The sequence below is a fragment of the Phyllostomus hastatus genome, unplaced genomic scaffold, assembly GCF_019186645.2.
Source record: "Phyllostomus hastatus isolate PE091 unplaced genomic scaffold, TTU_PhHast_1.1 phas_scaffold_1066, whole genome shotgun sequence".
Taxonomy (NCBI): domain Eukaryota; kingdom Metazoa; phylum Chordata; class Mammalia; order Chiroptera; family Phyllostomidae; genus Phyllostomus; species Phyllostomus hastatus.
In genome coordinates, this window is record NW_025334004.1 from 23685526 (window position 1) to 23711454 (window position 25929).

A 25929-nucleotide genomic window follows, 5' to 3' on the forward strand; every position below is an offset into this window, starting at 1 on the left:
AATTTGCCGGGCGCCCCAGTTTGAGTCTCAAAAGCAGCCCCAGATAAGCCTTTCAGAGGACAGCAAAGACAAGTTCAGCCGACGCGGCTACTCAAAAGCAAACTCGAGGGAAAGCGGGTTTTACCATGCTGTTTGTAGATGGGTGGTTTTCGGTAAATGTTGATCCCTTGATCTGTGGAAATGAAAAGCAAAGGTGTGTGATTATGGGAACCGGTTCAGCGATGGGAAAAACAGATCAACCAAGAGGCAAACCAACTGAAGACTCTTGAACAAAAATAACCCAGAAGGTCGACTTTTGTATTACAAAGAGCGAGTTACTGGGAGAAGAGATTACGGGAATGAGCGAATTGCTATAGACAGGTGATGTGAACTCCTTTGTAATACATCGTAGGATATATAGAGATGTCGTTAATTCATGAGCCATTTATTTCAAATACACACTTCACTAAAAGTGGGACTGAACGGGAGGAGATGCAAGCAGTGGCGGTACTCTACGGTGAGGAAGACATAACCAGTTTGGGGGAAATCCCCAAATTGCTATTGTCTAGAAATTGAGCTCCCAGTAGATACTAGTGGCTCAATTTGCTTTTCAACTAATGAGTGGAACAGTAGGAAGCAATGTAGTCAAATTAAGAGTATTTATTTAAAACACAGAAACACTTTTTACGTGCAAGGCTCGTCTGTTGTGCTACCAGGATGTTTGACAAAATCCTAATTTCTACAGGCCAATTTTTTTTAAAAAATAAAGAAAAGTACTGAGATGCCAAATATTATTCACATATTTACACAGGGCCCCATTTGATTGTGCTACCATTTCACTGCGAGTGCAAATACTCAGGAAATCCAGCGGCTGTTGCTGCAGAACCGTGGGCACTGCATCTCGGTGGGGCGTTCCTCACCCACTGAGGGGGCTCAGCTGTGTAACCCTGATGTTCAAGGTTCAGTGAAACTTTTTCCTATCTGAGTGGCATGAATCTCATTGAAGTTTCCTCTGTTTTATGAGGTCGGTTTGGAATGCAAAAGGAAAAAAAATAATGACAGATTCCAAATATGTATTCTAACATTAACATAGTGGGTTATTGATTAAAATGGTTTCAGCAGCTAAAAGGAGCAAAACAATGGACTTCCCGTGGAAAAACAATATGTGACTTCTGATGGCCAATCATGTCTTTACGAATTGAGCTGACCCTGAACGTTATGTATTGATGGGTTCTGATTTTTCCAGTTCCAGCTGGCAAATGACTATTTGTGCTGTGACAGCAAATGCCTGTGACTGCAGCGTGAAGCTGGCAGCACCAAGCCTAAATTGCAAGATATCTTTGTGGGCTCCGGGGTTGCTTGGTTAGTATTGCACTGCAGAAAGACCACTCAACCAACTCCAGTCTGCACTGCTCTGAACAGTCCATGGAAAGAATCTCTATGTTGGAGGCAAACAGGAAAAATAAAACTACTCTGGAGGGACGCTGTGGTTCAATCTTTAGAATGAAAAGGTAGCTGATGGCCACTGGGATCATTAGTCAATGACACCAACCACAGCGTGATATCTTAGAAGCCACTGATTTAAAGGTAAAATCAAAATTTTAGCATGAACAAAACAACCCCACCCTCATTCCTTCACTCTCTGCCTCTCACGCCCCTTCAAAAGATTTTTTTTTGAAAACTTAAGCTGTCAATACAATCCTGGCATTTCACATACAAAATTTTTCAAAGTCCCCCTAGGTCGGATCCTGCAATTTAGGGTTTGTCAACGGTGTGCATCCCAATTTGAAAAGCATGAGAAATGGAGACGAGACAGAGATGACGAGGCTACATTCTACACTGTGACAGGACACCATGACATAGACCGTGTCAGCTCCTACCTGGAACATGGAAATGTTTAGGGGCCTGAACGTAAGTTGGAGTTAGAGGGCGGCTGTCTGGCCGGTGGGGGAGAGGGGAGTTCCGGCCGCTGGACGGCTCGTTGCCTCCAATGAGAAGAATGGAGAAAACAAAATGAGAGGAGGGACAGCAATAAAGAAAACAAAGCGTGCTAATAAAAATTCAAAACAACAAACGGGGAGGAGGTACATTAAAGAAGAGGACCAAAAGAAACAAACTCAACTTATCAACTTGGCTCGCAAAGGTGATATAGGGTTTAGTTTTCCGAGAGATCTGAGCTCAGATAACGAGGTTCAAGCAGCCAGCAGTAAGATGCGTCATTCCAATGGCATGTGGTGGGGGGCTGTGAGCAGGCAGCACGCAGGTCAGATGGGAAGTTCGTTAAGAGGAATGGAAAGGCACTCGCTAATGATTTGGGGATCAGCTGTTAGATGGTTAAAATCCCAAGCATGTGAAAGACTGGGCTATGCAAACCCAAATACAATCCAGGCATGATGGCAGAGGCTGGTGATTGGAACGCATTTCTTTGAATGGAAGGCTGAGTCTGGGAACCGGTGTGGTCGCCCAGTCCTTCCCCTTAGCAACACAGGATGCCTTCATTGCAGCATTATGTTCGGTTTCCTCACTTGGAAACACACCAGATGGCTCAGACCCCTTTCTCCTAGGTACCGTGGGGCCATGTACACCTCTTTCCATTTTGCTCTTCAAAGATGACGCTCCCCCCAGCCTAACAATTGCACCAGTGCAACATTTACTGACCACCTGCTATGCTGGGCCCTGAGTTGTAATCGAGGATAAGTAGATGAGGTTTAGTATCTGCCCTCAAGGGTCTACCTAAGGAGACAGACTTAAGACACATACAAATTAAGGCATCAGATAAAGGTGTGCACCATCAATTCTTCAGGGAAGCTACAGAGAGCTATTAGAACTGAGCAGGGCATGGAAGAGTAAGCTCGCCAGGTGGGTGGTGGGCTCAGGTTCCAAAGGGATGGAACACCGTAAGGAAGGAGGGGTGAAAGGGCCGTGGTGAGTGGGGACGGCAGGACTGGCCACTGTGGCTGGAGAGCATGGTGTTTCTGGAAGAGAGGATTGCTGGGGCTTGGCTGTCATAGCCTTGGGTGCCACCAAGCCACCATCCCTCCCTTCTGACCCTGAGAACTGCAGGGGTGCACTGGAATGGGGAGGAGCTGGAAAGAGATCCGCTACGGCTCTAAATGGCCCCCTCCCCCACGTTTGAGCAAACGCCTGCCCCAAGAACACACCAGAGATGTAGGACTATCAGACGTTAATGATTAGTAGTGCAATTACTGTTATGATTGAGTTGTAGGTGTTCTTTACATATTTTGGCCACCAGTCCCTGATCAGTTATATGACTTGCAAAGATTTTCTCCCATTCTGTGGGTTGTCTTTAACTTTCTTGATAGTATCCTTTGAAGCACAAGTTTTAAATTTTGATAAAGACCAATTTATGTGTTTGTTAGTGGGGACAATTTTAAATAAATTATAGATTTTCAAAAAATAGAGTATGAGCCAATTTTTTCCACTCTGTTTTTTTTAAATGAGATATAATTGGCATATAACATCACATTAGTTTTAGATGTACCAGAGTCAATTTCTTTATGTAGGTTAAACTGTTCTATATGTGGCCAGCAAAAAATGAAATATGTCAACTACTGGAGTTTTAAAATAATATGTTTCATAACATTTTAATTTCTAAATATGTATATTTTTAGGTAACTAGATCACAGATCTACACCAGATAGGCAGTAAGATATTTCAGGTATAAGACATGAATTTGTTAACTGGCTCAAATATATATTCGAGGTTTTTGGTTTTCACATTCTGAAACTTTTGTCTTTTTTTCCTCAAGTCACCTTTGCATCTGGCTCCCAGTGTAGTATAGACTTCCTTACTTAAGTCAGATAGTAGCTCCTAAAAGTTACGAGGCTTCACTCCAAACTGCTGATCTGTTAAAAAGTTCATTTCAAAAAATGTTCTCTCATTCACCATCACTCTCCTAAAGAGAAGTAACCAGTTCATGTCTAAAAAAAATGAGTATAATTAACACAGGTACAGGCAAGAAGGGGGAGGAAGAATATGGTTTACGTTTAGAAGAAAATCCTATTTTAAATCTAAGGAAGGATTAGAACAAGGTCTCATTCATGCCCGTGTGCTCGGCATAGCGCCTGGCCAAGGTTGAGTGCCTGGTAAATGCCTGGTAAATGCCTGGTAGTGAGTAATGAAGGAGGCCGACGAATGAATCCCGCAGCTATTAACGGCCTAACGCAGTCAGCGTCACTGAGGGTTAACCGCCCGCTTTCTCCTAATTACAGGCAGCAATGGGCTCACAGTCCCACCCCATTTTTATAGCTTTCCTATTGGAGTCGCTCCTCAATAACCCTGACTTAATTGTTCCATTTCAGAAGAATCCTTTCCTCCTATAAACACTAGGAATTACTCAGAAGAGCAACCCATAACTGAAAAACAAAGTAACTCTTGTGGGCTATTCCCCAAAGAAGTTCTAGACAGACTCAACTTTCTTGCCCTCCTTTGGGCTTGTCCTCTGAAGACTCTTTCGCTGACTCGGGGCACTGGCTGCTCCTGGCCCCGCTGCTCCTGCCCTGCACCCTCCACCGCGGACGCCCCTGTACTTGTCCAAGTCTGGTATTTCGGGGCAATGTCTGCACGGGTTTTGGTTATAATGTCCAATGAGAAGATAATTATTAGCCAGTGTCATGCACACATACAAATGTCTGCGTACATGGGACACAAAGGTTGAAGGTTGCTGGAACTGGCACTTGCCCAGGTGTTAAAAATCTATCATTAAGGTGCTCTGTCGGTGCCTGGAGGTAGAAGCCCATCACGTCAGGATGCAGTGGGCAGCTCTCTGACTTCCCATGGCCCCGGCTGGGCGTGGTTCTTTATTTGGCTGCATAGCTTCAGCAACCATTGACATTTCCAGTTCCTAGACAAGGCACTAGTATGTCCAAGCCTTTGCAAGTAGACTTGACTCTATCATCATTTAAAACCACCCACAGAACATTTTAAAATGCTCGGTAAAGAGTGACTCAACCACGTGCCTGCCTAAGTGATTCTGCACAGTCTGATTTCCACGTGTCGCTAGGGCTCATTGGGAATAAGGTCTGGGGACAATACATAATGCTGCCAGGTACCATACTCTTAGCCCTTGAAACATCAAAAAGGCATTACAAAATTTTGACATTTTTCAAAGAAAAAGAAAAATTCTCAAAGTAACACCGGTTTCCAAACTTGCTAACTTAAATACTTCAAGTGGTAAAAACTTTTAACTCTATCCTGGGAAGAAAGAACCGATGAGGGCCCTAAGAGGTTGCTTTTGTGCTGAGTTCGTTACTTAGGTAAAGTCATGCATGAGGCATCAGATGAAATAGCCTGTATGGAAGGTATCACCATCATCATCTACCCGCCCAGACTTAAGACATTGCTGACAAATAATGTGACAGCGTGTATCATATAATATTGTGCCCCACACTCATAGTCATTTTGTTCCATTAAATAAACTCTCATACTGGTTCGCTCTAAGTTGTTAGTGATCTTAGCTATTGTGATGAGACGCTACCATATTAAAAATTTTATATATGTATATGTATATTTCTTTTGGCTTTCAGTTGTAGCTCCTCCTACATCAATCTAATAAGCCCGTTTTCAGTCCCTGGAAGATCATTCACGCGCAGAATTCTCACTGTATTTACTTAACAAACTCAAAAGCTCTGTCTTCACTTTCACTCTTCTTTTTGGTGGCCTGTGTGTCTAAGTGACAGATTCTAAGACAGGGACTCAGTGGGAACGGCTGCGCTTGCGTCTCCTGTGGGAACCTGCTGGAGCTTAGCTTTCTGGGCTCCAATTGCTCACATTCCAAAATACAAATGAACATTTTGAGGGGACCTTGGAATTGGCAGCCTCTGGAATTTCATGACAGAGTCTCAAGATTGCTAGTTCTTGTCTAAAGCTTCCATACGTGGCCCTGGCCGGTGTGGCTCAGTGGGTTGGACATTGCCCTGTAGACTGAAGGGTGGCAGGTTTGATTCCCAGTCAGGGCACATGCCTGGGATGCGGGTCAGGTCCCCGGTTTGGGGGCACGTGAGAGGCAACCGATGATGTTTCTCTTGCACAAGGATGTTTCTCTCCCTCTCTTTCTCCCTCCCTTCCCCTCTAATAAATAAGTAAATAAATAAATCTTTAAAAAAAAAATCAAGCTTCCATAAGCGCCATGGTTTCCCTCAGTGAGTGTCAAATACTTATCTGAACCACAGCAACTCGTTTGATTTATACTTCATGGACACAGAATGTGATGTCTAACAGTATTTCAGAGGGGAGGGAAGAGAAACTCAGAAAGCACAGCACAAACAGATCCCAAGACAAAGTGGAAGTAGTTCTTCCAAGTCTCCAGGCATGCACTCGCCCGAACGGTCCAGCAGCAACAACGTGTCAATGAAGGATGAAGCCGCAAGGAAGGTCGGAAGACAGAAATCAAGACGCACTCGAAAACAAGGCAGACGTCACAGAAAATGGGTGGGGAAGGCGAGGAGACAGAGCCAGCCCGTGATGTGCATCTCAGCCTCACACCCATGCAGGCACCCTCAGCTCCGCCGACCCTGAGGACAGGCCACGTGCACGAGAAACAAGGACCAGGAAGTGGGCTGGGGCAGTGGGAGGCTGGGCTTTGGGCTGCAGAGAGGCAAGGGCCTCACACTTCTAGCTCCGCCTTCCTGAGATGGTCATCCCACCCGGGGAGGGTGGGGGGGGCCTCGAGCCCTCCAGCTTACACTTGTTTCAAAAGGTGCCCTGAGACCACAACACCAGCTCCAAGATAAAGAGCAATTGTTCGTGTTAGGGTTAGGGAAGGGCCACGGGAAACCTGGGGTACTCTGCCCGTGTGTTCCTCAAATGGCTGTAAGTTCCCTCCATTCTGAAACTTCCAAACGCTGGAGAGGTCTGCCTGCCTCGTAAATGGGTGCACGTTTTTCACAATAACCAAGACAACATTCTTTGGAGAACCAGCATTTAGCCATTCAATGACATTAGGCTTTTAAAGCAACATGGTTAATACGCAAATTCTCCATGATTCAAGTTGTAGTTTAGCAGAAAGCTCATGTGACTTTAAAACTAAGCATATGCTATGATGTGCATTGTATTTTCTGTCTGAGGCATATGAACTATTTCATGCGAACAAACTCTAGGTGTACCTCCAGTGAAAAGAAAAGGGGAAAGAGATTATTAAATGGTTTTTAAGTATAAGTTCAATCCCTCTTGGCCTAATTGTTTTTTATAATTTAAATCCATAATATTTGAGGCAAAAACTTCAAATTCAGACTGAAAACAGAAAACCAAGTATATCCATGTTTTTTAAATGAAGCGCCACTGAGGCACACAGAGGTGCCGTAATGTTTATAACTATCTGATACTTCTTTTGAAAAGTAAGAAATTGTTAATTTTGTCATTTACTTGACTGAAGTAGCTGTTTGTCTTACCCTCCATAAGAATGCAATTTTCTAGTGAAAAAGAGGTGGAAAATAAAAGTTTGCTTTGGAAACTCACACTCCATGTATATTTTGTACTGAAAAGCACACACAGAATCTGCACGAGGGGTGGGCAGGCCTGGGGTCTGGTCCTGCAGGTGCCACTTCCTGGCTGCGAGCCCTCGGCTGGGTGGCTGGACCTGAGCCTCACCCCTTTGCCTCCACCTGGGCCTACTGGGGCCTACTTTGCAGGGATGCTGCAATGAGCAAATGGGATGATGGGAAGCGCTTTAAGAGCACCCTGATGAGGTGACACTCCCAGAGTTGCGTCAACAATGCAGGGTCCCACAGCTAGCAAGTGGCAGAGATGGTACTCAAACCCAGGACTCTAGTGTCCACGTGGGTGTCCCATCCATCTCTCCATAAGGTGGCTCATTGACATAAGGTATGGTAAGTCTTGATGTTCTTGTGATCTGTTATTTGCACAAACTTTGTATAACTTTACAGGGCATGTGACAGTTTTCTTTCAACAAAATGGTATGTCTTCTGAAAGATGAAGCCCAACCAAACGTGGCAGTTGACCTTTCATGGATTAACAATGTATTTTCTCTTGTATATTAGAAACAAGCAAGCAAAATTTTGATTTGGCCAAGGGCTTCTGTATTAAAGTCTCTTTAAAATATACCTCTGAAGGTTTTTTTCAATATGTCATACAGTTTTATAAACGTTGTCTAAGTCATCATGTTGACATCTAGATAAAGGGTTTTTTTCCTCCAAAACACTCACTAGCAATAATCACTTTAAATGATCTGTCAAGAATTTTAGAAAGTGCTGCATCTACCAAAAAAGACTGATCTCTTTGCTCATGGAAATAGCGTGTCTTCAATAAGCATGTCAGCAATATCATTTTCCCAGCACAGGAAAGGCCAAAATAGCACACATGAAATGACTGCATGCTCATCAGCACAACGCATCTGTATTCAGTTGCTCAAAAATCCAAGTGAGCAAATAGCTTGGGTAGACTGCAAGTGATCTTCCAGATGCAACAACGGCGTTTAGGCCACAGGATGGAGTTGCTAGTCATGTGAGTGCTTGGAACTCAGGGTTCGAGTCCTCAAGGACTGGCTTAAGAGCCCTGACGACATCTGCGCTTGCCTGTCCCTCCCTTTTCAGCTACTTTCATGGGTTCATTTGGTTCACATGGAGACTGCGGAAAAAGCTAACATCCTTCTGGGAGCGCACACTTACTTCATTTACTTCCTACCCCTTTGGGGCTCTGGGCTTCCCCGACACCCAGAGGCGTGCTGGCCAATGAAGGGGAGAGTGGGCGTGCCACCCAGGGAACGGGCAGAGCTGTGGGGCAGGGAATCGGGACCAGTTCAGAGGAGATGACTACCTCAGCTCAAACCGAGAGCTTTAAGTTACATGTCCAGAGAGCTTTCTCATACGGTCCCAACGTTTTAATGTTGTCAAGTGGTTAAGAGGCTTCACCAGTAAGGCAATTTGTGAATAGCTATTGCTAAATACTGTTGGGTTTTGCTGAGTCACATCACATATTAAAACCAGGCAAATACCCAGCTATATATTATATTTTGCTGTTGACACACAGAAACACAAAATAATAATATATATTTTTCCGAGGAGTCGATGGCAAGTCTCACGGTCTGAGACATACTTCCTGTTTCTTCAGCGAGAGCCCTTAGAAATGACACGTGTCTCCTAACGAGAGAGGCCCCGTCAGTTCTAAGTCACCGCTCGGTACAGTCATGGCACACGCAGGCATGCGGAGAGGTCGAAAGCTCGGAGCTGACTCTTGGAGATACACCTTATTAGCCTTCCCGGGGTGCTAATAAATCTCCACTATGCGGGGTGCTGCCTGGAGAAGCCTGCCTCCTTACCTTTGACATGGGGGATGAAGTGGTGTCGGAAGGGGGAGTTGGGGCGGGAGTCGCTGTGGGCGGAGCTGAGGCTGCTGGTGCGCAGGTGGGACAACCTCTGCACACCAGGAGACAGCAGCTCTGTGCGGCAGGGAGTCGGGGGCGGGGCGGGGTGGAGACAGAAAAGAAGAACAGAAATTAACACGGGAGCAGGGACCACGGCATCGTTCCAAACAAAGCGGGAAAAATAAAGACGGTTAATCAGGAGTCTGAAAACGGAGGAAGGCAGAAGGGTTAAGAATGCACCTGCGCAGGGTTAGGCCAAGTGGGGAGAGTTTGCAAACACAGAGGTTCAGGTCAGTACAGAGTCACTCGCTGAGAATAAATGGCTTTAGCGAGAAGGAAAGGCCACCAGGACACCCTTTGTCAGAAGGACACCAGCTACCGGTCAGCCAGTGCCGGGGATATCCTTGTCACTCAAAGACAGCTGTTTTTAAAAAGCGACCGACAAACCAGAACCCTCTGAAACACATGTAAAAAAAAATGATGGTCATTTTAAGAACCTTGAAAAGAAGGACTTAGAGGTAAGGGTCAGATTCTTTTTTGTAAGCTGCAAACTTCTCCCACTGGAAGTTTAATTTTATTTTGCTTACATAGAACAACAACAAAAAACCCAACCCTCTTTGTGTTCCCTGGTGTCAAAGAGCTGCTTGTCGCCCTGAGACCTGGGTGGTGGCAGCACCGTTCTCTCGGAAGGAGACTGCACATTAAAGCTAACAACCCAGGCCCGGGGAAGCGCATTACCACCTGGTGTCTAGAACTCATGGAGTGGGAAATTTGGGGTGCTCTCTACAGACCACAACTAGGCTATCAGAACCCCGCCAGCTTCACTTCACAGGTGTAGTCCTCAAAAAATATTTATAAACCCCACTAATTGGCATCGTGTGCATCTGTAGCATGCTGTGGAGCAAGAGGAGGAAGGATGCTTAGAACAAGGAATCTCTAAGGTTACTGACGGGAGAACCTCAACTGGGATGGACGGAACTTCCCGGTGCTCAGCTGGGACAGGACCGCCCAGGAAGACACTGTCCCCGACTGCCATGCCCTCACCGTTCAGAGGTCTCGGGGACAATTTCCCGGCAAACCCAGGTCATTCTGACAAGGCCGTGGCTGGGGTCTCAGTGACCTCAGGGACGTGCCCAAACACAGGGCTGGCAGCATAAAGGATTTCTCGTCACCCAAAATAGACAAGGACTTAAATCCAGACCCGGGTCCAGGGCACGAATGAAATACAGTTGTGCATAAAAAGAAAAAGGAATCCATTTCCTGAACATTCTCACTAACTCTAAAATGAAAGTGTAACTCAACAAATACTGAGTAAATATTTATGAGCCCAGAGAAAAGTAGACATTATTAAAAGATCAAATAGTAAAAATTCAATCCTCTATGAGCATTAAATCTATGGCTTTAAAGAAAATATTTGCAGCCCTTTACCATTTTATTCATTTCTTTTGGTTTTACTTTGTAAAGTAAGTTAGCAAATAAGTGGGTGTGTTCTCATCAGCCTGGGTAGAAGCAAGGAGCTTAAAATGAAGTTTTCATAGGTGTACGCTATTTCCACTGAGTTAGGTTAAAGGGCCCAAGTCTTCCTTTGTGAATCCATTTCCCAGGGAATTCTGGGTCTGTGCTGGGACTCCCCTTTCCTTTGTGACTCCACGTATGAGACACCCACAAATAGGGACCAAATTCCACACAGAACAGGTCCACTGAAGTTCACTACTAGTTCACACTCTCTACCACAGCACCTCTCTGATGATTTTATGTATCCCAAACCTGATCCAAAGTCTCAGGGTTGGAATGGGTCTTGAAAGTTACAAACACCCTGAGCTTGTGTACCATACTTTATTCCAGGACGAGCTTAACCTGGTGTGCTGGCTACCACCACCGGCCTGGGTAAGGGAAACGCACCGGACCGTCAACCAGGGGCGAATACTGGGTCTCTAGACAATGCTGGCATGCCTAAAACACATATCAAACTATTTTCTTTTGGAGACCTTCGTTTTAAGTCTAAAAGTGATGAGATTTTGTTCAAAACCAAAAAACAAACAAAGAACAACCCCCGCAAACCTTTGTTTCTAGTCATTCCCTGTCAAAATGTCATCATTTAAGAAATCATAATGAATATAAGCATAAAATAACTGTTTCAAGAAGAGGTATATAACACAAACTGTAGTTCGTTATGAGTTTTCTTTGTTTTTTCCTTTCCTGCAGGAGGGGTACGTATGTATTAGGCAGCCAGCTCTCAGGGCTGGGGGAGATGCCTCCCAGAAACACAGGCCGCCCTGCAGAGCGAAGCCAGGGGCAGTGGCCCTTACCAGGTCTGTGGAAGTGCTGCGGAGAGCGGGATGTGGTTGGAGTGTAGCTGTGGCGGCTGTACACGGGGGAGCTGATGGAGCCCTGGCTGGTGGACCGGTGGATCACCCGGTCCCGCACGTCCTGGTACCCCTGGAAACGCAATGAGGCAAAGTGTGAGCACAAAAGCTATCATCGCGTTTGAGTGATAGTGAGTTCCACGGAAGTCACCCGGGGGCTGTCATGCCCACCTGCTCATTTGTGATCACATTTTAGGGCCACACTCCTTAGATATTGTGCAAAGGAGCACTCTGTGGTCAGTGCATCTTGTTCAAGACCTCTATCTAGCACTTGCTTTTACCGAAATTTTAACATGGAAAAATTATACACTCCAATGTTGATAGAGCTCTGGGGTAAGAGGGAATAACCCCGATGACTATGTTTATATGGGGCGTTTGGGTTTTATAAAGTGCGTTCACCTATGTTGCTTCATCAGATCTGCATGGTAAGGAAGGTAGGATGCGTGCTCTTACCTCCCTTTCCCACAAATGAGGAATGTCTCGGAAGGTTCCGAGCAGGTAAGAGACCCGTGTGCACATGCGTAGCTTGTACAGGCAGAGCCCGCTTAATCCCCATGACATTGACCTGGTGACATTTTAAGCTGGTTTTCCTGGTGAACAAGCTGGGGGTGGCCTCAAACCTGGGAAGGAATGCTACTTCCCACTTTGGGAAATATGTTCCAAGGAATTAATAAAAAGTGATCTTTAAATGGAAAAATTTATTCAAAGATATAAATAATGCCACCACGCATGAGGACAAAGCTTTGCATTACATGCTTAATGAATTGGGATCTAAGTAAATTAGGACAAGCATCAATTCAATGGAATGTAATAACACCACTGGCATGTCTCCTGGGTCCAAATCTAGAAAATACGTTAGGTATTCAATACAAAAAAATCACATGTAAACATAATATGTAAGATTTAGGAGAGTACTAGAATGGTTTACATTTTAGGCATTTGTTGACCACTGAGGTCTTGGCTAACACAATGTGCGTTTGGAAGCAAGTGTGAAAGGGGACTATTTTAAAACCTCGGGAACCGTGGCTGTGTGAAAGTGGGCAGCAAATGGCAAAGAGGCCTGGGTCTGATCCCAGCTTGCTGGAACAATAATCCAATGAAAGCAACAACGAAACAAAAAGTCCCCAACTAACGTGCCCGAATCTTGCCACTGGTCAATAGTGGAAGTTCTTCACAGCTTCCAGTGTAATTACCAGAATACTAATCCAAATCAATTACATACAGGACTCAGACCGGGTCTGGCTGTTTGTACCCCCCCCGGACTCCACTGAAAGAGGAATTTCCTGCTGTGTCTGACGGTCACATCTTACATGTGAGGAGTCCTACATTCATCCTGGTCTTGCACACAGCTTTTCTGTTCTTTTAGTTACTGTCCTTCCTCCAAAAGCCCAGTCTAGGAAAGATCCAAGTGACTCCCCAGTTCTACTTATTATAATTTTCAAAAACAGTACTTACTTCTGCTGATGGGGTAGGAGACAAAGTCCTTGGAGACTAGAAGAATAAAAGAGAATTTAAAATCACAATGTGTATTTGTCTATCAGTTGTGATTACTGGTGTTTCTCAGCATCACCTGGAGACATTACTGAACCTCCGCAGGCCAGCACCCCCTGCCTGTGCCCTGATGCGGAACCTGAGAGCGGGGCTCAGATGGGCACACACGGACGGAGCTCCTGGGTGACCGGGCGCATGTCGCTGCCTGAGAACCAGGGGTTCTGATACATGGCTGTGATGCTCTAGGTGAGTGAACTAGACAGATCAGAATTATGTCCTCTAGTATGTCCAACTATGCTGTTTACTACTTAGGAGTTCCAGTGTCTGCCCAAATGCTGCATTTTGCAAACACGATCGATCCTTGACTAAGTTATAACCACAGCCATCACATGAAACAGTCTGATGACTACAACAGGCCTGCAGCGCCCGGGTCTGTGGCACCCTGTCCTGGCGGCCCTGCCAGCCTCACCACCTTTCACCTGCAGGCTGCCAGCCTTCCAGGTACACAGGCTTCCCAGGGGCCACCCGTGGGCCATGGGCCATGTGTCCTCTCTGTCCCCTCTGCCAGCCGGGCTCACGCCCCATCTGCAGGGAGGTCTCTATGAAATGCACCACCACGTGGTGCCTTCTGTGACTCTCCTGTTTACAGCAGCAAGCCTTCTCCCTACTGTTCCGTTTCCTCATAGCGCCATCGCCCTGTGAAACGAGACGGCGTGTCTGTCCGCCTGCCCCCCCTGTACGTTCCAGGAGGGTGAGGACTCCACTCAGCTGCAGCTAAGTGTTCCCAGGGACTACAGCCGCTCCTGGTGTACTGGAAGGGCTCAACCGAGATTTCCTAAGTAAAAGAATGGAATGTTTACAATGAAAGTGCAAAACGACTTTAACTACAAATGAAGCAAACAAAGCATCCTGAAGAACATGCCCTGTGGTGGATTTCCTTGTTTCAGAATTTGCCCCATCCTCCAAACTTGCTGGTGCTCCAGGCTTCCTCAAGCCCTGTGACCTGCCTGTTGCTGCGGCTGCCTCAGGGGCTCCCTGGGGCAGGAGCCAGGCCTGCCCCTGCTGAGCGGCTTCTGGAGCCACCCCACTCCTGCTTTCTGAGGGCACACAGAGTTCCAAGTTGCGGTGTTTCTAACGTGGCAATGTTAATGAGGATCCCATGAGAAAAGCGTTAGTAACAAAAGGAATACATAGTCAAATAGCTTAGGAAAACAAAGTTTTCTGTTAGCAGATCCACGTGCCAGGAAGAGTTCATTAACATGCCTGATTTCTGATCGGGGGACCCCTCCCCGTTACGACAATAACAATGCTGGCTATGACAGCAGCCAGCATTTTTGTCGCGCTCTAATTATGTGCCAGGTATTGCTGTTGTAATCTCAATGTTTTACTTAATTCTTACAGAAAACCTCTAAGATGTTATTACCATCTTGAGTTTACAAATAAGGAGGCTGAAATATGTGATTTTTCCCAGAGTCTTATGGTAAGCAAATCAATATCAGACCGGTTTCAAACCCAGAAATGTTCCATTCAAAGCACAAGCTCTTGCGTTCTTACATTTTACTGCCCCAAATGCAGCCCCCGGGAAACACAGAAAGGTACAACCCCAAACCCCGTACACTCTCCCCTTGCTTGTATGACTTTAACACTAGAAAATTGTCATCCACTTGCTCCAGGATCAGCCCCTGTGCACCTGGCTCAGGAACCTCCCTTTCCCCTTTTCCCCTATTCAACTCTGCAGAGTCCGATAGCAACCCAGTAACTCAGGCCAGTAGACCTGCATTTGAGCAGCCGCAGATGCAGCTACAGCAATGCGACCAGCAGGTGGCAGTACATGAAAACAGATATCTCTTCACAGCCCAATGGACCATTGCAATGCAGAGCTATTCTCTGGAGTAAAAAACCCAGATCGGAAAATTAAAAAAAAAAAAAAGTTACACCTACAAATAAATGTAAAGTAAATATTATATATAACTGTGAACAAATGAAACAGAATCAACATATTTTCATGCCTTTTCTTCATCTAAGATCTCAAAGCATGGTGTGACATTCTGTAGTTTGCAGTCTGTTTTAACTCTGGTTGAACAGCTGATTTCAGACCATTGCCTGAGTGACATATCTCTGAGTGGGCTCAAGTTAGTCTACAGGTGATTCCAATTAAAATGTAAGAGGGGAAGAATTTAGAGGGGAAAAATAATTTAGGCCAGGGGGAAAGAGCCCAGGGGACCCGAGCAGGAAGCGACAGCAGGCAACTCCCCACCCTGAAAGGGGACGAGGAGACCCCTCAGACGCAGAGGCCCTGGCCCCGCTGCAGGAGGGTCGGGCGCAAGAGCACCGACAAACCCCAAGGGGACCGGCACCGACAGCGGGAATAGCTGCCGTTTGCTGACCCTTCACCACAATTCTGGCTCTCTGCTAGCTGCTCGAATACATGAGTTCACATCCATCAGCTTTACTAGATAATAAGTTATCTAGGTATATTATATAAATTTATATCTAGATACTTACATATATATAAAATAATTAATTGATACTTGATTTGATCCTTACTGTCTCAGCCTATGAAGACGATTTGGTCATTATCCTGTTTTACAGATGAGGAAACTAGCACCAGAATGGCTGTCACACAGAGTCATTCAAGCAGCAGGTGGAGTCCCCAGGTTAAGCCAGGTAAGTCGATTCCAGAACCCTGGCTCACGCACGGTACTCCACTGTGACACCATTCTCTCCATTTCCCCACCTATTTTTGCACATTCTAAGTATCTTACTAAGCTAAAAACTGCGGCTATCAAAATTTCAGTGGTGTGCTCTCTGTCCTCATGATCCCTACTATAGTTCCGCTTGCTCTAAGACCAAGACCCCCCACCCCCAGCAGACCCTCCCCTCCACCCCCCGATTCCTTCTGCACAGCTCACAGACTCTCCCCTGACAACCATGGCTTCCTTCTCAGCACGCCACCTCCACTCTCCTGCACCTGGGACAAACTGGTATTCGCCCTTCACTGCTGTTTTCTGTGCGGCTGGCCTGCTCTCCTTCCTCTCGGTGACCTCCCGAGGGCAGGGGCAGGGTGTGGAGCCCCTCCAAGCACCTGGCAGGAAAGGCTGCAAACAGTGTGCAACTCAAGGGACCCTCTGACTCACCTGGACTCCCGTCAGTAGTTCTCACGCATGTGACAAGAGAGAAGTAAGTGGCTGCACGACTCACAGCTTCTAGGAACTTCTTACCTCTCCCAGGCTCTGTCTCTCCTGTTTGTCGTCATAGCCCGAAGTGTAGAAAGGCTCGTAGGTAATAAGGTCTGGGCGTTCAATGTCATAAATTGCCTTGACCTTGGGAATGGCCGCTAAATCCTTGTAATCCAGGATTTCGTTGTCCACTTTTGCCTGGCAAAGAGTAGAGAGCCAAGTTATTCTGCCATCTCACCTTCAGGGACTTACTGTCTGTGCCTTTCCTTACTTGCTTTAAAAAAGTGACAACCTTAAAAATAAAACCCAAACACTTTGCTTAGCACTGTTGGACTCTCTAGAAAGTGGCCCATTAATACCACATATTAATGACTTTAAAAAAATATATCACCTAAAGCTTGGGAAAAAGTCTATGTAGCATTCATCAAGCTTGTACACCTTCAGGGTAATTCCCTAAATTTATTCCAGAGAAGGAAAACCCAAAGAGGTGGTCAAAAAATCCTCCTAGATGGCTAAAAACAAGAACTGCATATTTAATAAACTAAATATTTAAATAGCTTTGTGGCAGGCTTTAAGAACATCCAGTGTCAGCATTATAAAGTGTACAATCAACCCCTAACTACCTGTATGCAAGCTAGGTGCAACAATTTCTTCAGTCCTGCCTTGTGTTACTGCATCTCACGGGGCATGTACTTGATCGCCCCCCTGATGCTTACATTCACAGATGGGTTTAAGTGCCTGAACGAGAGCATGATGGAGAGGGCCCATCGACAAAAGTGAAAACCAGACCTCAGACCAGAAATAGAAGTCGTTTTGCATTATTCTATTTCGGGTTATCCACTCCACTAGTGCTACTTTGCTGGTCCCAGAAGCACCTCTTCCACAAGTAGATACTTACATAGATAGTGTGCCCCGGGGACCCGGGGATACTGGAGCCTGGTCTGGAGTAAATGCTTTCCGAGGAAGTCCTGGTGGGCTGTAAGATAAACAGTGACTAGTAAGATCTCAGACCATGGTTGCAGATTCGAGGCTGGCCTGCCTCCCTAAGCTCTGCTAAAAACTAAGCTGGTTAATAAAGGAGAGATTTGTGACTTTTCTGAATAAGGGATGATAGAAGCCAGAGAGAAAGGTAAATGAGAACTAGCTCGGTCAGCCTTAAGAATGTGGTTGGGGCTTTTCTTTTTACACCTTCACGTCCTTGTCCCCTTTGAGACCTGGCTCTGCCTTCATGCACATTTCTTTCTGCATCGCCACAACTACCAGGCGCAGTCTCTGTGTCCCCACTGCCACCAGGTCCCCTCCTCTGTGGGCTTCCTGCCTTCATTCCTGCCCTCTTCACATCCACTCTGCGCCCCGTGCACAGAGAGCTCTTTGAAGAACATCATTGGCACTGCCACCATCCTGCTTTGGCTTCACTGTCCACTTAGAACAAAAACCCCAACTCCCAGGGCCTCGGGGTTCCAGCCCTGCCTTCCCCTCCGACTGTCACTCACGAGCCACCACGACTCCTGAACACATGCATGGCCCTGCGTCTGGGCGCTTATGCCTGCTGCCCCCTCTGTCTGTAAGGCCCCGATCCTCAGTCTTTCTCAGTTGATTTTTTTCCTTCTACAGTTGCAGCTTAAATGTCACCTCCTCAAAGAAGCCTTCCCTGATCTCCCAATCTGGAGTTGGTTTCTCTAATTATTTTCTCCCAGATTTTCTTATTTTCTCCATCATGAGTAAAATTTCTAATTTCATGTTTATTGGTTTTCTTGCATGAAGTCTATCTCTCTCATTAACTGTGGTTATAATCTCTGCCCTCATAGGGTTTATTTTTCATGGTACATGCCCAAAGAAGACGTGCATATTTGTTGAAGGAAGGAGCTAGAATTTATCAGTGTAAACAAATACTCAGTTTGTGGACACCTGACTCATATTAATTACATGGTTTGAGGCTGACCACACAGAGTCATTTAAATAAGGTTTAAATACTGGTCAACCACTAGGGAGGATGAGAAAGACAAAACAATACTGGACTTTGCCACATCTGCTGAGAGAGCCCTGTGGTTATAGGAGCAGGAGGGATGTTCTGCGGAGAAAGCCAAAGGCCCAGGTGGTGTCAGAGGACTAGCTCCCCCGCACAGCTCTTCCTTGGAGAAAGGAACTTCTGTAGTTCTACTTCAGGAGAAGGGCCTTTTCCCCATTGGTACTGTTTCTGATATTTAGCGCCTTGAATGTGAATGCTGCTGAGCCAAAAGAACTTCTAAAAACAAGGATGTTGCATCGCTAATTCACATCCGAAACAACGAAAGCCAACCCACCGGGCCAGGTCAAGGCTGGCAGTGACTAGACGCACGCTAACAGTAAGATTAATCATCTCGGCCAGCGTCTCTGGTGTCTGCAATTCTGAGCTGGACAGTCTTGGGGACCTTACACTGTGTGCACGTGGACCGGTGCCGGGCTCCTGGCATCCACCCCTCCTCCCCGAGACCTGCTGCGTACAGGCCCTTCCTCCTAGCGTTACAATTCTCCAGCTCATCCTAGTTCTGAGTATATTGAAAAAGAAAGGATTCACATAACACCACCACTCAAAAAGTCCAATTTCTCAATCCCTTTCTTGATCAAAACATAGAAATGACACAAAGTGTGGCCTTCCTTCAAAAGGAGATGCCACCCCTTAGCGAAGATGAGCCAACAGGCACCCCTGGGGGACACTAATTAACTGCAGGCAGTCCGCAGCTTCAAACGACCGGGAGCTCCCATGTGCCAATCCCAACGTCAGAACAAAGCCTCTTGAGCAACAACGCAGGGATGCTAGTGGCAGCCGGTATGCATTGCCCGTTCACTACACGGCAGGCTGCCGCCGGCCCTGCCCAGGCACAGCCCCATCTAATCCTCCCAATGGCCCTGTGCTCCGAGCCACACGGGCGGGCCAGGACCAGGACCTGAACCCCAGAGACAGAGCCCGAGCTCTTTACTTCTTCCAGCACTAACATCTCCCCCACAGCATAAGGTGCCTGCGACCATTTATTTCCCGACAACATGGCTCAGGGACAAATGAGGTGGGAACGAGGGAAAACACTGAGATCAAGTAGCAGAAAAGAGTGCCTGCAAACTCAAAACACTTGCCATTAGCTCTATAAGAACCACACACTTGCTCATGTGTTGTTGGGGTGGGGTGAGAACCCCGCATTAGCTGACTGTGTTGTTGGGGTGGGGTGAGAACCCCGCACTAGCTGTGTTGTTGGGCGGGGTACGCACCCCAGGCTTGCTTGCCGTGCCAGGGTGGGGTAGGCGAGGATGGGGGACAGTCAGATGTCTTCAGTTACTGGCGTTGCTAAGACAGAGGCCTGTTTTCATTAACAAGCAGCCGGCGCAGCGTGTGAGTAACCAAGTGCAGGCTGAGCTTTGGGGTCTCTCTCACGTTACTCATCCCGACTTTCTGCCAAAGGTGGGCCAGGGACACTGCCGGCCTTTCCTGTAACGAGGCACCTGGGGATCGCCATGGAGCGATTTGTCCTCTCGTGTGCTCTGCGTGCTCACGGGGACATGGCTGGAGAACACCAGCATGCTTCAGAAGGGGTTAATGGTCTGTTCCAGGGACAAACAGCCCCACCGAAGAACAGGCCCCTTGGCTGGACCAGCCCGTTTCGGCTCAGTCTCTCTCTTCCTTCCTTCTTCACCCATCAGAGGGTCCGGTGACTTGTGCCGGCTTTCTCAGAAGCATTTTATCTGGTTCATTTACTAGTATTATTGGGTGAAAGGCTTTAAGAGCTGTCGAACAATCTGAAATTTTGTCAAGTCCCATTTGACTCTTTAAATTTTAAAGTTTAACGGTTTTCAGATCAGAATCACTTCCAACGTGTATACCCCTGCCCCAGATTCTGATTCCAAAATACAAACTTTAGAATTTTAGAGTTCAGTAGTTTTCAAGGTCAAGTTGATGTTCAGCAAATCCACTGACGCTCTGGCTCTTGTTAGAGAGATCGCTCACTTGGCCACATGCATCTTCAGATTATGTAGCAGTATTTAAGAAATGCTGAAGGTGCCTCGTGGAGATTCAAACGCTGCTCTTTCATTCCTTGTGTCACCATTGTTTGCTCCGGCTTCATTCTGATCTCCTAACCTTCCTGTAAAATTCACTTCCGTGGGTACATTGTTTGTGGCTGTATTATATTCCTGCTCGCCTATCTTCCTGCAATAACCCTTCTCTGTTTCCTGTCTAAAGTGAAATAATGGGATAAAACACAACTCTGTATAATATGATATAGTGAGGTTAAAAGGTCGTCTTTGGAGTCAAATAACTTGGTTCAAATCTCGGCTCTCCTGGTTGTGTGATGTTGCAGGAGATTTTTCTTCTCCTTTCCTCTCTTTCTCTCTTTTCTCTTTGGACTTCCTTGGGCTTCAGTTTCTCCCTTTATAGACTGGAGGAAAGGGTGCTAACAGCCCCTATTTCGTTCATAGGGAGAAATGAGACAATACATACAAAGCTTCTAGTACCCTGCTGGGCACAGCGCCAGCACCCAGTATTTTTTCAGATATTGGACATGAGACTGGATTTCTTAGCCAGTTATCTCAGACACAGAGGGACGGTACCGGCCCTGTTTTACTCCTCACGAGAGGACAGGCCTTTCAAAGGTGAGCTGCCTAGAACTAGATTAGACTTCCCTAGAGTTCCAGACCGCCACCACACCTAGGAGCCCTCCCCCTCTGCATTGGAACTCAGATAGGTTATCTGTCACAGCACACAGGGCAGCAGTGCCCCCTGGGGTTAACAGATGTCCTTTCCCTTCTTGAGAATGTCATTGGGAAGTGATTCTGTATCCTCCCGAGACAGAGACTTCCTGCTTTGGTCTCAGCGTTAGTAATTAACTAGGGCCCCTCTGTGCTGGGCGGGGAGGACCTCACACAGCCGCCAGGACCGGTCCTGGTTTGCTGCCTCCTGACCCGTGCCCAAGGCTTACCCAGCACCCGTGGGTCATCTGCTTTCTGTCACATTCCCTCACGGCTCCCAAAGTGCATGCGCTCTACTGGGAGAGACTGGAGTGGCCTCTCCCTTATGAAGCTAGTAAAAATACTTTTGAAAACTGAGCTACCATTTTAGTTAAATATTGGGAATCTCACATTTCAGTTCTAAACACTTAGAATTTTAACATGTTGAATTTTAAATAAACATCTTATTATTAAAAGACCCCTTTTTATTCTTCTAGCTGTATTTTTCCTCCTAATTTAATTTTTTTAATCCTCCCTGAGAACACTTTTCATTGATTTTAGAGAGAGAGGAAGGGAAAGAGAGGGAAAGAGAGAGAGAGAGAGAAACACTGATTGGTTGCTTTCTCATATGTGCCTGACCAGGGATCAAACCTGCAACCTGGGTATGTGCCCTGACTGGGAATCGAACCCACAACCTTTAGGTTTACAGGTCAACACTCCAACCAATTGAGCCACACCAGCCAGGGCTTTCTTCCTAATCAATACATGCCTTGCTGAGGGTCTCTATCACTTAATCATCTTCAAAAAGCCCAGCCTGTCTTCCGACAGAGTAGCTCAAATCCACTCAAACCAAACCATCTCAACCTCAAAAGCACAATTACTGACATACTTTCCCTCTTTCAAATCCCTTCATTACCACGAACTTAATTCCATGTCACCCCACTGGGCTGTGACAACATTTTCACATGACCTCTATCTCTGCAGATAAGCCTTATGAACCATTATGCAACCTAAATGAGTATGTTGACCCATTCAGGCTCGATAGCCAGGCTAACAACAGTGGACCCAGTAATGAGTACATGAATTCAATGATTCAATATGTCAACAACCTTTGTTTCTGGAACCCTCGGTGAGAATTATGATGAACAAAATGACTCTCTTGCCTATATCACAAACGAAGATGATTTCAAACATTTCTCCTTAAAAACACGTCCACTTCTGTGTTCCAGAGAAAGGGAACAAGGACCTGGGTCTGAGCTGCTGAAGACATATGTGACCTACTGCCCTTTAAGCTCCTTTCGTTTAGCTTTGCAGAAAAAAAAAACCAACTTGAAAGCGCAGTTGAAAAAATTCAGTTCTTTGCCAAAAAAGAGAACCAGAAACAACGGGGAGGCAGAGGGAAAGGTGGAGAAGGCACAAAGATATGGAAAGGATAATAGACCGTGATCTTTCCATGCACTTTGCCAATAAGATTAGTCAAACAATCTAATCCGAATTTAGCAACAGGAGGAAAGGGGCCTTCAGAGAGAATCTTCTAGTTGAAGGGGGCTGCCCCCACTCAATCTCTCGTGAGGAAGGGGTCCATACGACCTACATTTATCTCCTCAGCCCACTGTCAGCCACTGGCTTTTGATTTCAATAAAGTTTCTTATTTTCACAAACAAACAAACAAACAAAAACAACAAAGAGAGGTCTCGCCAGAACACTAAGTGGTTCATTTCAGTGGGAAGGAGAAAAAATGGCATTTGGTTACTAATACCAGATGATTGAAAATGCATGACTCTTTGTTGTCTATGTGAAATATTTTTAAAAAGCCTTCTAACGGCCTTTCAGCTGCCTCCCCCGAGGCCTTGACACGGTCCCTCTGTCCCGCTATTCAGAAGGCACAGTCACAAAGTGACAATTACATGGAAGAATTCTTATGTCTCTACCCCAGCTCCTGTCATTCTTCAAATACTGACCATTAAAATCAAACAAACAAAAAACTCCCCAAAACTTACCAGAACTCTACCTGGCGAGTAAGCGGAGAAACGACATTTTCCATTTCCTTTCAATTATGCGCCACCATGCACGCCTGGTCCCTCCTTAGAAGGGGAGGCTGCCCCGCGCCCCCCGCCCCCCCTCAGCAGGAGCCAGGCGCCACAACTACGTCCATCTAATTTGCATTCATCTGAAGCCATGCTCTAAGAAGGGGGGGCAACTGCAGGCAACTGGCTACCACCAGATGGGACAGCTCCTAGGGGACAGCCACTGATATAAGGGGACGGACACCTGCTACGGAGTGCTGCTGCGGTGGACGGTACCTGCCTCGGGTTTCTGTTGGAGTTCACTAGACAACGGGGCGACAGAAGCTGCAGAAGGAGGAATACTTTTAAAATCTGCATGCATGGACTGTTCACTCCGAGGTCAAGCGAGGGTGAACTCCACTACTCTGGAAAGGGGATCTGCATTTGAGAGGAAGCAGGAGCGGCTCAGGGGCGCAGCCTCTTTTCCCTGGAGAGTTTCACCAACACCTTCAGCTTTCAGGATGGCCGAGAGGCCTCCGGGTCTCTCTGGTATAAACCTTAACACCTACACATCCTGAAGGACTGTAAAGACCAAAAAGGATAAAATATTCGAACAAAGGGGAAGCTGAGAATATATAGCAGTATGGACTGTAGCAACCTTAATAAAAAAAAAATCAATATTATTTCCTTGTTCTAGACATATATAAGGCCCTAATTGCCTCCTTTAAAAATATATATACACATGGTATTTTGTATACAGGGGTTAGAAAATAGGCTTACAGTTGTTCGTATGGAAAATAATACAATAATAAATAATAGTACAAGAAGAACGCTGTTTCGCATACTCACAACTATAAACCTACTTTTGCCCAGCCCTGTATTACAGGTTTGTAAGCGCATATGTAATAATAGGTGAATGTTAGTTCCAAAAAGAACAAAAATCTCATATCCAGTTTGTACAGGAGCCCTTTTATGCTCTAGCCTGCGAAAGGCACAGCAGAGAAGCCCCCGATTAGGGTGAACACAGGTGATCCACTCGGATCATTACCAGCTTGGTCCTGGGAATAGCACGTGCCTTGTCTGTAATGAATGACAAGAGGAGTTACAAACACTTAGCCTGAGTGTTACCTGTAGACACAACTTGCTATTCACACAAAACTCTTCCAAGTAAGTAAAACTAGAACATGGTTTTCTTAGGTAATTTTATTTTCATCATTGCTTTTTATCTGCAATGCAGCAAGAGGAAAGAAGGAGTGGTTTTAGGACAATGATTTTCCTCCTATAAATCTGGCTTTCCCCCACAGCAAAACCAGGGCTGATTTCTGGGGCACAAAGTGCTGAATATCCCTGCAAGAAGCACAGCCAGTTGATCGAATAACCGAAGGCGTCTGATACTAGTGGGTGAAACGGGCTGCTATGTTAGGACACCATATTTTAAAAAGAAAAATATATCTGTGTAACCTGAAAATTGCTGTGGAGTTTCTGGGCTTGTTAAATGTTTTGGTGAACTGTCCTTCAATGCCCGTGGGTGAAGGGGCCCTTGTCCACTGGTTGGTTTTCTCTGCCAACCCCTAGCTGTTCACAGCTTTCTGTGATGGAGACTTTCTGTGATGGCTGACTTCCTGGCTATTTATGGCTGGATCATGGGGACCAGATGTCCCTTTGAATAATAGGGTAGGAAGAGAGAAGCTATGAAAGGCAGATTTCTGTGTCCTAACCCACCACTTCTTGAGACACTCCGCATCTCTTAAATTTAAGGGTCTGGAGCAAACCAAAATATTCCACACATGATGGTGGCCTTTTTCTTCACATCATGGAAATGCGTCACTTGGTTATAGCCTTAGGCTAGTAAAACAGAGCACTGCTTGAGTTATAAAGTGTACTACGGGGGGAAAACTAGAGGTACTAGTTTTGCTAAGTAGAGGTACTAATTCCGGGCAATACTCATTTGCAGCGGGGACGATCTTTGGCTGCTCCTCTGGATTCGCGAGACTATAATTTCACTTCATGAGAAAACCCCACAGCTGGAGCTAAAGCTTTAAGATAGAATGAAAATCGTATGACAAACACGAGTTGGAATTCAGTCCAGTATCACGGGCCAAAGCAACACACCCAAGGCCGGAATCTGCAGTTAAGTCTTGCTGCTCATGACCTGCGTAGCCTTGGGCTGACTTCATTCTAGAGATGAAGACACGTAGGGGGTTGATGTCTAAACATTTTTTTCCACTCTAAACGCTATATGTCTAATTGGGATTCAACTCATGAGGAAGAGAAGTTGAAACCAAAACTCTCCTCGGCCTCAGTGTCATCTGGCAGGCCCAGAGAAAAGGCGTAGGCACAGAGCCCAGACTGAAGGGCTGGGTTGAAATCTTGACCGGTCGGCAGAGCCACACAATGGGTTTCATCGAGGCAAAGATGGGGTTGCGGAAAGTCACTCTGTCATTTAGCAGGCGGAGGTTTCAGCGGAGTCTCAGAGACCCTGGGAGAAGGCCCAGTCTGTGCCAGGGACGCAGCCTCCTGCCTCGCCGCCCACCCGGAGGTCTGGCTGGGAGTGCATCCTGCTTCTGTCGGACACGCGGCAGGCCGCGCTGCTCTTTCCTCGAACACCATGTGACTGCGCCAGGGTTTAACGCGCTTCCCTTTCTGTCTTCCTGGCTTGCTCTCTCTCTCCCCTTGTGCAACAGTGGAAAGAAGAGTTATGGGCTCACAGAGACATGGGTTGCAATCCCAGCTGCTCCACTGACTTATCAGTGGTGGAATTCTGGGGAAGTTACCTCACAGGGATAGGTCTCAGTCTGTCCATCTGTAAAATGGGAATAAGGATAGCTCTCCCTGGGAATTCTCAGAAAGGGCAAGTAACAGAGTAAGTAAAC

General features: G+C 46.3%; 1 protein-coding gene across 20 annotated transcripts in view; it reads right to left on the reverse strand.

The window, feature by feature from the left end:
* The window catches only part of ABLIM1 (actin binding LIM protein 1), a 265106-nt gene that overhangs the window by 16625 nt on the left and 222552 nt on the right, over positions 1–25929 (reverse strand). For 12 of the 20 annotated variants that reach the window (XM_045854027.1, XM_045854036.1, XM_045854024.1 and 9 more), the window contains 6 exons: positions 17254–17331; positions 16398–16553; positions 13141–13176; positions 11629–11758; positions 1860–1964; positions 125–172 (listed from right to left, as the gene is read on the reverse strand). In XM_045854027.1, coding sequence (XP_045709983.1) covers positions 125–172; positions 1860–1964; positions 11629–11758; positions 13141–13176; positions 16398–16553; positions 17254–17331 — 553 coding nt within the window. The remainder of the gene's footprint in view (positions 1–124; positions 173–1859; positions 1965–11628; positions 11759–13140; positions 13177–16397; positions 16554–17253; positions 17332–25929) is intronic. The other 8 variants (XM_045854041.1, XM_045854032.1, XM_045854033.1 and 5 more) reach the window with 1 other exon arrangement.